Source organism: Anopheles arabiensis, chromosome X (assembly GCF_016920715.1).
Source record: "Anopheles arabiensis isolate DONGOLA chromosome X, AaraD3, whole genome shotgun sequence".
Taxonomy (NCBI): Eukaryota; Metazoa; Arthropoda; class Insecta; order Diptera; family Culicidae; genus Anopheles; species Anopheles arabiensis.
In genome coordinates, this window is record NC_053519.1 from 6,960,867 (window position 1) to 6,976,978 (window position 16,112).

A 16,112-nucleotide genomic window follows, 5' to 3' on the forward strand; every position below is an offset into this window, starting at 1 on the left:
GTGTTGGGTTTGCATTTGATTGTAACATATGTGTTACTAATTTGATATGAAATGTGCACTTTCCCGCAGGGGGCCATCATTTCTACTTTTCTAAATGATATTTATTCCAACTGTCTTTTCCAGTGTAAAATGTGTAGGCGCTTCAAACGTATCGTGCTATCATGCGTATGTATTAATGTGCATTTTTCACTCAAAATTTCCACCCAAAAGCCATTCGAAATGTGTGCAGCATCCGAGTGTTTCTTGGGAAGAGGTATCGTTTGTTGGAATTTTATTTTTATTTGAAAATTCTCTTTTATTTTCTACGGAAAAACTAAATCTGAGCTCATATGTACCTCCGCTCTTATTGAGCAGGAACTGTTTATAAAATATTACACTAAGCTAATTCCAACTTTTGCAAATTGCAGTCAAACAATCGACGATCGTCGGCGACTGCCTGCAGCCCAGCTGTAAGCCTTGAGCGGTAACACAGAGTTTTACAGGAGTTCTCATAGCTGTGAGACACTTTCATGACTTTTTCTTACATGAAATGAACCTAATGTATTGGGAATTGGACTCTATAGCACTCTGGTTGGACAAATCCAATAGGAATTTTGAAGGAGCTGTCTAAAAAGGGTGCCATACAGTCCAATTGTCATCATTTGAAGTTCACTTCACATAAAAAAGAGTCAAGTAAGTGTACCACAACTACGAGAACCCCTGGAAAACCCTGTAAACACAGGACAAAACTGCAGGACAACGATGTGCCCCGACACAGCCTTCGCAAACACAGTGCACAGAGAGAGAAAGAGAGTAGAGGGATTGGCAGCGAAGGTAAGTAATCTTTCTGCTTCCCAAATCAAACAGCAATCTTTAATCGCATGATGATGAATGGTGCGCCTCTTTGTTGCCTTTCTTTCTGTGTATTTTACCCGCCCCCCCCCCTCCCCGCTCGGTCGCCTCTCAAGAAGCGAGTTGCTGGCTGTTAATGCAGCGAGAAATTGGAAACTCACCGAGTCGCTCTGTCGTGCATTCGGTACGGGAGTATCCATTTCTGAGAAAATGGTGAATTAGCATCCACCATTCGGTAGAATTGAGCCTGATTGGCAATTAAAGAAAGTAAAAACTATTGCATTGAACAGTAAAAAGGGATAACGAAAAAAAAACCAACGTTAGTAGTAATGCTTGCCTTGTAGACGGAACACGCGCAGTTGAAGAGAAAGAAAAAAAACATTGCAAGCGCTACGAAACGTAGGCAATAAAAAATAACTCATAAAACTAATGTTATTTTATCGTTATAGTTTTCCCTTTTGTCTCTTTGTTAAAGATAATTTATAGACACTTTCACCTAATTAGGTAAAACGTAAATGTTGTGGAAAGAGAGGTCTGGGGTTTCGTACGATGAAGTTTCGTCGTTTTCTATTTATTGAATGTTTCCTCATATGTTGTAGAGTGTCATTTATTATAATACTTTCCACCTTTTTTACCATACAATTTCAACTTTTTTTGTGGTACCGTGTGTGTGTAAGTGAGGTTTAAAACATCTGTCTTACTGTCACAAAAATCGATGGAAAATCAATCATTTAGTTTTATTTTTGTGTTTCATTTGTGTTTCCCCCGGTATGAGAATCGATCATGCGACCTACAGCGCACGAGACCAATCGTTTATCCGTACGGCTATCCAGCCGCTCTCCTGCTGGAGCATTAATTACTGTTCTGATTCGGAACCATTCGAAGGAATCTAGTGATTAGAAGTAGCAATACGTCATTCGCATGCATTAAAGTAAACCATTACCGATAGCCAAGTTTTATGGAACATCACGAACAGTTTGAAACGAAGCTAGTGGATAATATGTTTGCTACCAGAGCAAGGCACATTCCACTGCTCCAGCCGTTTTAAAAAATCAGCGATAAAGCTGACCTACAATTCCGGCTCCAACTCGCTCGGATACTTCGAAACCTTCATACCTTCACGAAACTCCGTCATTCTCTGTGGGGGTGTTTGCGTTAAAGCATGCGTGAGAGCCTGCTGCACACTTACAATGCACATTTTCGCACTCCGGAAGTAGGAACCGGCCGTCGTTGGCATTGTGCGGCAACGGCGTCGTAACCTACAAACCGCCTCCCTCTTCCCCTTCTTGCTCCCCCCGCTTGTCTTGCCCAACAAAGCCTAACCTCAAACGTAACGTGGCCCGCTTCTATTAGGCAATAGAATCGGCACACACACACACACACACACACACACACACACACACCTCCACCAGCACAGAAACAGACAATGAGCAGTGGCGAGAAGACGGTGAGAGCGGTAAGTTGGGTGCGAGAATTATGCACCGAAAGGCGTACAGGGCGAAATCCACGTAACAAGTACAGCGGAGTTAGCAGCAGTATAGTAGATATAATTTCCTTCTTTCAAACCCCCCCCCCTCCCCCCTCGCAACCCCTCCTCCTTTTCCTTGCAATTCCAGCGACCGGAGCTGCCTTTGGAAGACTTACAATCTTTGCACCGCGGCATGGCGTTAGTTAAAAATATATGCTTTTAATTTCATTTCCTCCTTTATTGCGCTGTCGATCTGTCTCTCTCTCTCACACACACACACACATATACACTCCGGACCGTACTGTCACATCAGTGTGATCTATTTGTGTGTGTGTGTGTGTGTTTGTGTGACGAACGAGGCGGAAATTACACGGAGTTCGGGCGCCAACGATGGCGTTTTTTTTCTCCCATAATGCACAATTAGAAAATCAATCTACAGCAAAACAATTAAAGCGAAATTTTCCATTTCCATCGCATTGGATTTCCCCCTCCGGGCAGTGGGACCAATGTTTTAAAAATGAAAAAAAGAGGAAATAAAAAGCTGACTTAAACCGGCATTACATTTCCTCGAAGTAATGCGCTTTTTTTTAATGTTGTTTCAGTTTGTTTGCGTTTGCGACTAACGAACAAACCAAAAAAAAAACCGGGGGTTTTACCACGTTCCAAAAAGTGCAACATCTTTACTCCATTTGCAATATATTTACATTGCGTGCAGCACACTGTACTGTATTCGTTTTTTTCGCTCTCTCTCTTTTTCTTATTCGGTTATTTTATTCCAACACGAAAACGTTGCTCCATTAGAAAAATCAGCGTACAGCTGCGACATTCGATTACAGCTCGCAGGCTTTGTATTTCACTTTTTATTCCACCACCTGTCAAGTATGGTTTGGGCAACTATTTTGATATTGAGCCAAATGTTAACTTTTCTGGGCCACCAATAAAAGTAAAACATTTCAATCTGTCCCCATTTCCATTGGACTATTCAGTGGGGCCTCCGTACACACACACACACACACACACACACACACACACACACACACACACACACACACACACACACACACACACACACACACACACACACACACACACACACACACACACACACACACACACACACACACACACACACACACACACACACACACACACACACACACACACACACACACACACACACACACACACACACAGACATGCATTTGCATTCAGGTATGTATTTTTGTCCCTTGCTGGCGTTCTAATCATCCCACACCTAATCACACAACTGTTCGGTCGGCCCACGTCGGCCCACCGGAAACTGCGAGGGTGAGCACTGGCATCCAGCGGAGGGCAAACATGCATCTTGCATCTTGCACAATCCAACGGTGCGAGCGAGCGAGCAGGCAGGTGTGAAACAAAAAATATGCATCAAAACACGGAAGCACGGAAGCGAACAGAAGAAAGAAGAAAAACAATCGACAACAACAGCGAAAAAAAAACCGTAAGCGGAAACGCGAACGGTTTTGAAGGAAATCGGGTAACAAACAAATTAAGCCACTGCTCCACCAACTGCCCCTCACTCTCTACTAGCTCTTCTTTTTCCACTGCCAGCAATGCAACAATTTCAAATCGCTGGAAATAGTGCGGCACAATGCGGCGGGGAGGAGGAGTTTGTTTTTTAAAAAAAGAAACTGAAACATAATAAACGTACGCTTGGAAAAGTAAAGCAAACGATCGAAACAAATAAATGCATCATTTTTTGTAATGAGGCCACCCCACACACACGCACACAAATACACAACGAAATGTGTCATCAAGGTGTGTGTGTGTGTGCGCGCTTCTTTTCTTTTTCTTCCTTTCTTTTTCTTTTTCTTCCTTTGGATGCAGGAATGAGAGCAGTGCGTGGGTGGGTGGTAAGAGGGGGTTGATGAAAAATGCAACTGTTTGTCGAACACACGGCTGCAAGAGAGCAACCATTGTTTGTATGTTGTCGTTTGTTGTAAATAGATTAATATATATATTTACGAAGCGACGAACCCTGCATAACAATGTGCCTTAATATTTTAAGTGGAAAAGTGGTGTGTGACGATTGAGGGTGGCGCGGGGGGGGGGGTGAGGTTTGGAATTAGTTTAGTTGAGAAGGAAATCGGTGTGCTATAAAATATTGGCCTTTTTTTCTTTTCTTTTTTTTAGCCCAAGCATGTGAGGAGAGCGAAAGAAGAAGCAGTAAAACAGGGTTGTTGCGTCAGTCAAAGTGAACAGTTGGGCAGGGCTGTAAAACTATAACGCGGTTCCAAAAAACTCCCCCCCCACCCCCCTTCCTTCCTCTCCCCCATTCATCGCCCTCTCAAACGGAGCACGCTGCTCGCCGCGATCGCTCGCTGCTTTCAATTGAAGCTCATAAAGTTTTGCTCATGCTAATCACATTGACCTTCAGCTTCTTTTGAGATCATTCTAGCATCGCATCGGGTGTAGGACACTTCCTCTCGCTCAACCACCTTCCCTCGCGATGTTTCGGTACTGTTAGTTCCGTATTTGCTTTCGCAGGAGGGCAGAGAGACGCTATTTTTCGAGGCCCCTCGAGTTGCCACAGCCGGGCAGTAAACTATTGCTTGCTTTTTTTTTTATTGCCTGCGGTTTTATTTGCAGCAGTGCTGTGTTCTGTAGTGCAGCGATTTTTGATAAAAGTGAACCAAATCAAATGGCTGGAAATATAATGTAGGTTTAGGTCAAAAGCTCAATCTTATGTTTGTTTAAACGATTGTTTTGCGGCTCCAGTGATCGTAACGGTAAAAAGATCAAGTCCAACTATTTTCGAGTAGTTCGAGCACTTTTCGAGCAGTTGCAAAATTAATTGAAAAGTTATTATTTGACTATCTAAAAGCTAGTTTACAGCAAAAACCTGGTTTGCACGCACTAGAAGTATTTAGTTCAACAAATCGAGCTCTTTTCGAGTAGTTTTCGAGCAGTTTACTTAAAAAATCTAACTTTAAATTTGACATTCATACATACAAAAAGAGCTTTTATAACAGAATTTTATGAAAAAAAACTCTTTATGCCGTACTTCGAGCAAGAACTCGAACATGATTGTGCTCCTTTTCAGGCACTAATCACGACCCGGCACACACGGGGAACGGGGAAATCGGTGGCGCTAGTGCTCACGAGAAGAAGGTTTACGTCACACGACGCTCGCGCAAAAGGATGATGGAAATGATTTGAATAAATGTTTCTCCCGCCCGTCTAAAATTGTGCCACAGCGCAGCACGGAGTGCATGTGCTCGCACGAAAATTAAATGCAAACTGTTTCCCGCACCACCTACAAGCGCGTTCCAATCACACCGGCCTGAACAGTGAAAGAAAGTGCGATGAGCCCCGGGCAAGGGTGTAGGTGGCAGGAGCTGGAGCAATGTATATTTATCATGCAGTAACATAATTAATTCCTGTTTCATTGCGATGCGTCTCTCAATCCCTGCTTCGAAGCACTCGACTTACAAACTCAACCCAAAATCGTTATCTGATGGTTTTTGATGCATGGTTTTTTTTAGTGCTTCCCTTGCCAACAGCCTCCTCCCCACCCGTTAGTACCGTCACTTGCAGCACATTTCGTCCTCATTGGACACTTTACATTCTTCTCTCGAATCGTGTTTTTTTTCTTCTAACAAATATATTGCGTTCCGTTTTACCGTTCGTTTTCTTTTCTGCATTTATGTCTCTTTCCACCTTCCTGGTCTTCCCATGCATTCTGCTTCTATCTTTCGTTACTAGCTATTTGGCTAACGATTTCGAAAGCTTCTTCTTTCTTCCTCTCTACACACACACACACACATACACATACACAGAAACACATTTCTTTAATTGAGTTTCTATTTCGAAACTCTGATTTTTTATTATTTCCTCCCCCATCCTCCGCCTCCCCTCAGCCACCCCTTTCTCCAGACACACAAACTCAACAGTTCCCCCCGCTTGCCTACCGAATAACCTTGCTCTCCACCTCCCCTTCCACATGCAGTTGCATTTATGTTTCCTACTCTTTCTTGCGCTCTTCCCTCTCTCTCTCTTTCTCTCGCTCTTTTCTGTCCTACTCGTTTATTGTCATTTGCTTTTATTATACACAGTTACATTCTGATATCGATTCATTCCACTTTTATTTTCCGTACCACTCCACATCCACACTCTTCCACCGGTCGCTTCGTTTCTGTCTCCGAGGGGATTTGTTTTCCCTTCCCAAGCCGAGCGTGGTTGACTCATTGTAGGAGGAAAATTGTGCGTCGTGTTTGTTTTTTTTTTTTTTTGCTGCTACTATTCTGCTAAATTGTTACATTATGTATAGATGCGCTTTATGAATAATTGATGAGGGAAATAAAGTGAAACGATCATTAAACAAGCACAGCTAGTGATGAGTTAAGGCAACAGTTTTGAATTATGTCAAAAAATGAAAATCAAAATTAAACTTTTCCCCCCGGATGCACACACACACCCATACATTTATAATACTATAAAAAGTTATTAAATATGCAGGTTTAGCAGAACGCGCGTGAACAATTAAAAACAGTTGGCAAAAAAAAAACGCCAAAACGAGGCCGTCGATAACGACGCAGGCAAACGAGTGTGGAGATAGTGGGTGGGTTGTAAGAAAAACGAAGACAAAAAAAACGTCTCCACACGAAACGCAAAGACAGCAGCAGCAACAGCAGAGCCAAGGCAAAGGCAAAAAAAAAAGACAAAACTCCAAACAAGTCCAAAACAGCAATAAAACCCAGTACGCACTGGAAGCAAAAGGGCCCAAAACAGCAGCAACGGGAAGGGCGGAGAGGAAACAAGCAACAAAAGAAAACAAAATTGGATAAAAATAACGAAGAGCAAAGCAGGAAAAACGGTCTGCCCGTGTGTGTGTGTGTGTGCGTTACGTGTTACAACCGAGGCACGAAGGGACAGTTGCCGCTGGTACACGGATGCAATTCCGAACAGACTGGGCTGATTGTAAAATGCCATCTCTATCTCATCGTTCGCATCTTTTCGCTTCTCTCTCACTCTCTCTCTTTCTCTTTTTTCTTTTGCTCTCTTTTGCTGTTTTTTTCTCTTTTTGGCACTCTTTCTATCTTTCCCTCTCCCTATTTGCCATCCATCTTTCGGTTTCGGTTGCTCGCTGTACACGAGGCGAGTCTGTTTGCTGTTTGCCACCACTTCCCTTCCCCTCCTGCACAACCATTCCGACCCTCGGTTTCTGTTTTTTTTTTTCGTCTTCTTCTTTCTCCCCCAGTCGCTCGATCAATTTTCCCATTCCACCTCATTTCTCGACACACATATACATAACCTGTTTAACAACATTTTTCTACCACCACCACCACCACCACCACCACCAGAGCCTCTGCTCCTCAGCAGCCACCGCTCGCAACGGCCATTCGTTCCAATTCTAGTGAACGGGACGGGGAACGATGGACGATCCAAAAGGGAACAGATAAAAATACAAGGAAAAACATTACAGCGAACGAAGAATAATGAAAAGGAAAGAGAGAGCGAGAGCTGCAAAGAGTGAGAAAGTGAAAGAATGATATCAAGAACAACAGAAGATAGCAGCAACAACAAAAACGCAACATTACAATTCATTCGGAAGCCAACAATTGATAGTAAGCGCAGGGAAGAGCAACAGAGAAGGAAAGAAATGATAAAAAAAAAGGAAAGAAACTACAAAAAGAGAGAGAAAAGATTGTAAAACATTAAAGATTTTAACATCAAAAAGACACAGGTCTTTGCGGTAAGTATGTGAGGCAAATAAAAAAAAAAGAGAGCACAGGCAAACGCATCTAAGAAGAAGAAGAAGAAGAAGAAGAAAAGAAAAACACACATACACACAACAGTTGCATCTGATTTAGAGCGAAGCGAAGAGGCAAAAATACACAAAATAGCTAAAAAACCTGCATGTTCCGGGGAGGGTTGAAGCGCAACACACACAACACACAACAAGAGGGAACAGAGCAAAAATTAGGAACGCATAAAAAGAGAGCACACTGCTCGAACAGGACGGAGAGAGAGAGAGAGAGAGAGAAGGAGAGGGAAAGACAAGTACGCACACTTACCAAACCATATGAAACAACAAACTATCCATTAAGAGAGGGAAAAAAAACAACAAACACACGCACACAACAGAACAGCAAAACACGACACCGGCAGAACCGAAGGGCGGAGCGGGACGCGCGTGTGCATAACTATTTGTTTTCTTACGGTCCCCTTTCAATTGCCCCGTGTTTTGTGGTGATGAGCTTGTGCAACTTATGCACGCATGCTGTTGTGCATTACAACACTGCAGATGTAAGCGTGCGTGCATGTGTAAAAAGCAATGGTGCAATGCTAAAAGGGCGGGCAAGGACACAGCGGGAGACCGAAAGCGGAGCGGATTCCATCAATCAATGCGCGTTTCGGTCCTGAACAAAACCCCAAAAAAAAAGGAACAATCATTAGAGGCGCCGCTCTAGGATAGCGCGGAAGCAAAAATTCGGTGCACCGGTGACAGCGTGGAGAGAGAGAGAGAGAGAGAGAGAGAGAGAGAGAGAAGAGAGAAAGAGAAAACAAGCACCCTCTACCGGTTCTGCCCCCAATTAATTGCATTTGCAGACGTTTTGTTTACATATTTTGCTAATGATCGTGCCCGTTTGCGCGAATGGCGAAGGAGAGGTCGAAATTTTCCGCAACAAAACCAAAAAGTGAATTTGTTTGTTTTGCTTCCGATTTTTTTTTTTTTGTGTTTGTGCTCCAAACAAAACAAAAGCCTTTGAGCCAGTTACTGATAGGCATGAGTGGTGGGGGGAAAACATAGAAAATTCAACATCTTTTTTCACGCACTTTTGTTTCATTATTAAGGTCGTGATGGTACCACAACGACTGTTTTACTTGTTCTACCTCGTAACTTGGGGAAGTATGATTTGAATGCTATTTCATTTCGCACAGCGAGCAACAGTTGTCAGATGTCGCAATGGTTTCAGCGAAACTTTGAAGAAATCAAAATTATTGAAAAAAAACCGGAAGGTTAATGCCATTTTCCTTCTACGCATTATACAACTATAATCTATGCATCAAATCGTAATAGTTACACATTATCTGAAACAAATGTCAAAAAAACAACTGTTCCCCAGCTCACGATGGTATTTAAACTACATTTTTAAACATCCTGTCCAGCGAACGAACTAAAATGCTGCTTTTAGTGAGCACCATTCGCTGAGCGCTGAGCTACCATTTTCAGGGTCGCTCGTAAACGCTGAGCAAACTCGCTGCAGGCTTGACCAGCCCGTACCACGGGGTCGTCCGCGAAATAAAACAAACCCGTCCGTCTAACGACAGCTAGTGCTGGTTATCTGCATCTACCGGAGTTCATCGGCCATTGCCTGTTGGGTGAAAATGACACTGGGTCGAACATAGCACGCTGGTCTAAATTCAACAAACTCACAGCGTTCATTTTTTAATTAATTCCTGAATGTGTTGCTGATGGTTTTAATCGGAAGGGCTATTAATTCGCTTCAAGTTGGTATCATATTGGTGCCGTGAATATATGTATACTTCAGGGATCGGTGAACCTAGAGTAATTCGTAGTAAGCACTGAAATTCGGGCATTTTCCAGCCGTAAATCAAAACTGATTTCAAATGCATTTATGTTCATTGGTAGAAATCCAATTGGTTCTAAGTTCTGAGATCCAGCGCTAGGCACACGCTGACATACGCGGAATTGAAATAAAATTAAACAATTTACAAGTAAAGCAATCTCGTTCTCAGTAACTGCTCGTGACTGGATGGCAATGCTATATTATCCATTGACAAAATAAAACACACCACATATTCGATTGGTTTCTGCGTTTTCCGGGACGCGAGAACCGAACCAATCAAAACGCAAACTTTAAGTTATCAAATTCCGCGTAACAAATGCATGCCAAATAGCTGCAGCGAATGGATTCCGACATTATGCTAGAATGGCCGGAATGGGAGAATTAATTAGCCATCGTTCCGTCGATGAATCCCCATTCCAGCGCCATTCCGGTACGCGTGCCATTGCCGTCAGTGCGTCAACTTCCGAACGAATCTCCGAACGCATGTAATTTCTATCTCACCTTGGAGAGCTCGCAAATTGCTCTGTACAGTAGAGCACGGCTAGCGAAAGTGTGGCTGTTTTTTTGACCAACAGATGAGTCACTTTCTGGCACACTTTGTTGGATTGATGGACCTTATCCTTTTTTTAATTTTCTATCGAATACCGTACTTCGCAAATAGTATGTTATTGTCGTATAATAAAGGTTCTTGCATTGATATTCAAGTAGTTCATTGCAATAACATTCAGTTCAGATCGTAGAACATGAATTCCTGCATCTCGAATCGCTCTCTAAAAAATCTCACATGCTTTTTGATATCTGAACCGTTGGATACACATTGGAAGGTAGAGAATTGTGTCGAAAATTGAAATGTCTTGGAATTGTGCTATAACTTGGAAGATCTTATTGCAAACGTATCGCAACCAATTTCTTACCTCGGTTTGATTGTTGGCAATGCATGGGAATGGATCTTAACAATCTCTTTCGCTGATTGTCAGGATCTAGTTACTTTAGAACAGAATGTATCAAGATAATGATGAGGAACCAATGATCGGAGTATCGAGTTATCAAGTTCTCTTCACAGATGTCTCCAATTAGATTTCTTCAAAGTAAACAACACGATGTTTGCTGTGTCGAAGGAATCGGAGATATTGGAACTCAAATAGAACAAAAGTTCATAATTGCTTGACAGGATTTTTTGGAGCTCTTGAGACATAATAGGGGGAGTTTTTGGGATTTATTGGGAAAACTTGGGTAATTGAAAGTAGGCTCTCTACTCAGTCTTTTTAAGAAGATTTAATCCGGTGCTAGCGTTGAAGAAGTCTTGGCTCAGCTGAGGGTTTACAGGGTTTCTCACGATTTATTGGTTGGTTCCCATCAATTTTTGGTGGGTTCCCATGTTTGTTTGGTGCGTTCCCACGATTTTTTGGTCGTTTCCCAGAATTTTTTGGTGCAATTGTATTGATGTCCAATCGGAAAATACCAATAAATTATGGGAACGAACCAAAAATCTATGGGATACGACCAAAAAATCGTGAGAACGCACCAAAAAATCATGGGAACTGACCAATAAATCGTGGGAAACCCTGTATCTTCAAGATCCAAGAAGACCTTTTGGTTCAGTGAATCTATAAGATCTAAAATCCCAACAATCCTCTACCAAAGCCTTCCAACTATTTTCACTGTGAACCCATTGCTTGAAGTCTTGATGACCCAACCCTGTCTGTGCTTGCTGGAAGAACTTGAAGACTCAAACTCTAAACCTCCAGCGCTGTTCATATCCAAACACCTACATCTCTAGATCTCAACTGTCATAAGCATCGTAGATACCTTATGAAACCCCCCGCCCGTCTGAGGTTCAGTGCCCGAGGATACTACGAAGATACTAACCTTGTACACGTACTGGTCGAACATGTTGATGTCGAACTCGCTGCTGCCAGCACCGATCGGTGCCGTGTTGTAGCTAGTTTCCATGGCTCCACGCTCCACGCCACTGTCCGCCACCGCACCGTAGTATTTCCGTGCTCCCTCCACTACTGACCAACGACCAACTGCCACACGCACACGCACGCACGCAGGACACAGGAAATACGCACTGGGGTACGCGCGCACTCACACACACACACACACAGACACTTCCGCTCACATGTGTGAGAGCACTGTTGACCTGACTGGAACCACCCGCTACGGGACTTGGCACACTACAATCGCACTAAGTCAAACGCACCGGCACACACGCCGCAACACAGAGCGCGCGCAACGCCCGCGCACACTCGCAAACAGCCACACACTCGCACACTACTACCGCTCGCGCTGGTGAGTGCGCAGCAAGCGAATTAAGCCCGTGTGTCTCGCTATTGTTAATTTGTACTGCTCCTTCTCTGATTGATAGATTTGCGCTGCTTCTCTGGCTGTTTTCTTGTTTGCTGATGTCGCCCGTAACGACGACTTGTAGCTGCCTGCCTGGCACGGGACGGTTTTTCTTGCTTTCTTCACGCACACGTGCGAATTACGTTACACTGGCTGTAAAGCAACAATAGATAGGAACAGGGGTTCGATTATTATTTCGACTTCTGAAACCTTAGAGTTGTATGCTGCTTTTTCCCTGTTTAATGAGTAGCACTCTGTTCCCTGAGCAGTGATCCCAAAATTCAACCCAAACGTAAAGAACAGAAACAGAAAAATCATTTTAAATCATGCATTCGTTTAAATCGATCGTGGTTTTTTCTCCTCTTTCTTCCTCTCTCTCTCTCTCTTTCATTCTACCTCTCTTTCTCTCTTTGATTCTCCTTCCCTTGCTCTGGTGTGCTCCTTTCGTCAATCTTTTCCTATCCATCAAACATTCATCTCTTAACCGGTTTTATTTGTTTTCTTTGCCTCTTGTTTTCCCCCGTTTCTGCTCTCCTGTTTTATCTCCCCCCTTCCCCTCCTGCGCACTCACTACTCTGTCTTACCTTGTTTTTCGCCCCCTTTCTCTCCCCCCCAACTGTCTGGCCTGTAACCAATTTTTCTATTGCACTCTTCGCCTTATTTTGTGTTTAGTGTTTACTATTTATTGCTTTTTGCTCCAAGGCATTCCTCTCTCTCTCTCTCTCTCTCTCGCTTTCGCGAGCTCTTTCTCGCTCCAATTCCTTCTGCTTCGACACATAAACAAACTCAATCTCACAGCTCATTATTTGCTCCCTCTCTCTCGTACCCCCTTTTCCTTCTTCGCCTTTCACACACACACACATACATACACTCAACCCAGCCGTCCCAAAAGGTAACGAAAGGAATTCTATGCTTCATCATTCATCTTTTCATCCCCTCATCCCTCTCACCCCCCCTCCCCCTCCCCCCCCCCCCACACTCCAACTGATTTCAATTTTTTTCTTCTTTCCATTATTCATTTTCATCTGTTTTGCTCACTTTTTTCTTCCTCCTGCTCTTCTTCTTCTTCATCTTCCTAAAACTATTTCTTTTCTATCTCTCTTTCTTTCTTTTTTGTTTGTTCTTTCCTTCCTTTACTGTCCCAAACTACTCCTCTTCTTTGACATTTGACATCCTTTTTTGGATATTTTTTTTAATGACATTTTTAGGACGTGTTGGTGGTCGTCGTCATGCGTATATATAGGTGCTGATGGTGGTGGTTGTTGTCGTTGTTGCAATGTTTAGCACGAACACGCAGGCGGAACACTGTTGCATTCTGAGGTGCATGTTTTGATTGTTGGTTGATTGTGTTTCCAGGTTTTGTTCTTCTTCTGTACCGTGCGCTCTCCCTCTCTCTCTGTTCTCGCGTGTCCTTTCGGCTTGTTTTTTTTTATTTTTTTTTTTTGTATTTCCTATGCACTCTCCTCTCCTTCCTTATCTCCACTCTCCTTTCAGTCAGTTTTTTTCTTTAATATTTTTTATCGTTTTTCTTTTTGTCGGGCCAGAGGCACCAACAAAAAAAACCCCCAAGTGTCATAAAACGGTGCCATAAAACGCACACCAATAAAAATCAAATCAGCGAAAACACACAGCCACAGCAGCCGCGTATAAACGCTCCGTAAAAAGGTAGAACAGTTTTTCGTCGAGCAGTGTTGGAAGCGAAAGAAAAATCCACTTCTCGTTTGAGCTTTGTTTGTACAGAGTGTTTTCGTGCCCACGTCGAAGCGCAAATAAAGTAAAGCCGAAAAAAAAACTGCCGACCAGCGTTTTAAAGCCTAAGCTGTTTTAACAACCTGGGCCCTGTGGTCGGGATCGGGAGTGTGTTGGATAACATAAAATACGATCAAACTGATCTACCTGCTCATCGATCACGCGGGCGATCGTTATTTCGAGCGGAGTTATTGATAAAGAGCAAAAGAGAGAACAGAGTAGGAGAGATATTGAACGATAGAGAGCGACAGGATAACGGCATGCGAGTATTGGAGTGTTTCTGTTTCTCGTGTCGTGTACATGGAGAGGCCGATAGGCACGGGGATTGAAGTTTGATTGTAGTCACTGGCGGTTGATTCAGTCCAGCGGAAGCTGTACGCGCGCACTCAACAACAACACCGACACACTCACGCACGCACACACACACACGGACACGCACGGCAGCTCTGTTTTGTTTACCCCGCGCAGCCCTGAATAAGGAGCCTTAGAGCCGCGCTGACTCAGGCTGCAGATTGTTTTGTCGCCTGGGGGCCACAACCTTTGGCCCCGGGGATTGATCTTGATCGGCGATTGGACGCTTATAGTTTCTTTTTTTTGTTTATCGAATACATTACAAACACACACAACACACACACACACACACAAAGTCACTCGCACACGCACTTGTTTTGTTGATCGTAAGTTGTTTTAATTGTTATTATTTTTTTCATTATTAAAATGCACAAAAATGGGTTCTTGAAAACAAGTCTACTTAAACCGCCACTGCGCTCCTTCTAACACTCGTTGCTGTGCCAACCAGTTGCGTGTGTATGTGTGTTTGTGTGTAGGTAGGCCTGTTCGTTTTGCGCCACCAGCTCAGTCACTCGGACTTGCTGCGGGCAGCCCCCGCGTGTTATGTCATAATCACACAGTTTAAGAGAGAACAAACCAAAAAAAAAACCAAAACAAAACACACAAATCGACGAAACCGTTGGGCCAGGACTGGTGCACTTTCTCGCGCGGAAGGAAACGTTTTTGATTGAGCTTCACACTTGCTGTTCTACCTGCTCCCGTCCACTTAGAGTCCTGTTCACAATGGCAACCTTTTCAAACAGCGCCCAACAGTCAGAAGCAATAGTTTCAACAACAACAACCACAACAAGCACAACAAGAGCCAACTGTCGTCTCGTGCGCGAAAGGTAAACAAAAACAAACACAAAATCCGCGAAACAAAAACACACTAGTATAGAGGGGGGGAAGGGAAGGGGTGTTGTTGTTGGGGGGCACGTGCTTTCGTTCTCGCGGAGCCTTTTCGGCGCCCAGGCGGATCCCTCCCCGCGACGACGACGACGACGACGAGCACAACGTAGTTTCACGCCAAAAGCGCTCGCCAGACCTGCCGCCTAAGTGTTTGGCGGTGACGACAAACGGGACGTACCCACCAGCTCGCTTAGTAGACAGCCGTATGCTCCCATGGATGCTGACCGAATGAAGGAAGGAAGCAAAAAGTTTCGATTTCTTCACACCGAAACCCGAGGGCCCCGAGTCAAAGTCGAAACCGCTCTCGCGCTTCGAACGCGCATCAGGCGGACCGAGGGGGGGGGGAGGGGTGCAGAGTGGCGGTGGTGGTGCTTTGTGTGCGCCTGTGTGCGTAGTGTGTGACGTACGCGTGCGGGCAGCGAGGGTCGCGGGCAAAGGCGCAAAAGGGAAGGACGCAATGCAACACAAACACACTTGCACGAGAGCACGCTGTTTTGGGAGGAAAATAGCACCGCACACAAGCTGAGCAAACCTTCGAGCGTGGCTCTCACTCTCTTTCTCTCTCTCTCTCTCTCGCTTGCACGCTCTTACCCTTCCAACACACACACACACACGCGCACTCGCAAGACGTGTGTGCTCGCTATCTCTTTTGCACGCTCGCGCACTTAAGGGCCCAATGCGCTCTTTGATTGAGTTTCTCAGAACACCAACACACATGCAGCCGCACGCATACACAAACGCGCGCTGCCGTCGGTACACAGTGCGCGCGCTTTCTCACATACACTTGACGTTTGCTTCGCTGTGTGTGCGGCGCGCTCGGGTTTTACCGTTCTTACGGGGGCCCGTTTCGTCAGCGAGCGGGGAACAGTATTGTGTGCTTTCGTTTTTAGGTCGCTGTC

General features: G+C 44.2%; 1 protein-coding gene across 3 annotated transcripts in view; it reads right to left on the reverse strand.

The window, feature by feature from the left end:
- Window positions 1-15,474, reverse strand: part of LOC120906695 (TOX high mobility group box family member 4-like) — a 54,908-nt gene extending 39,434 nt beyond the window's left edge. Inside the window, exons 1-2 of one of the 3 annotated variants that reach the window (XM_040318557.1) lie at window positions 15,396-15,474; window positions 11,746-12,378 (exon numbers count right to left, since the gene is read on the reverse strand). In XM_040318557.1, the coding sequence (XP_040174491.1) occupies window positions 11,746-11,829 (84 nt within the window). In that variant the 5' untranslated portion in view covers window positions 11,830-12,378; window positions 15,396-15,474. Of the gene's footprint in view, window positions 1-11,745; window positions 12,379-12,809; window positions 13,121-15,391 lie in introns of those variants that run through there. The other 2 variants (XM_040318556.1, XM_040318558.1) reach the window with 2 other exon arrangements.
- Window positions 15,475-16,112: the final 638 nt, after the last annotated feature.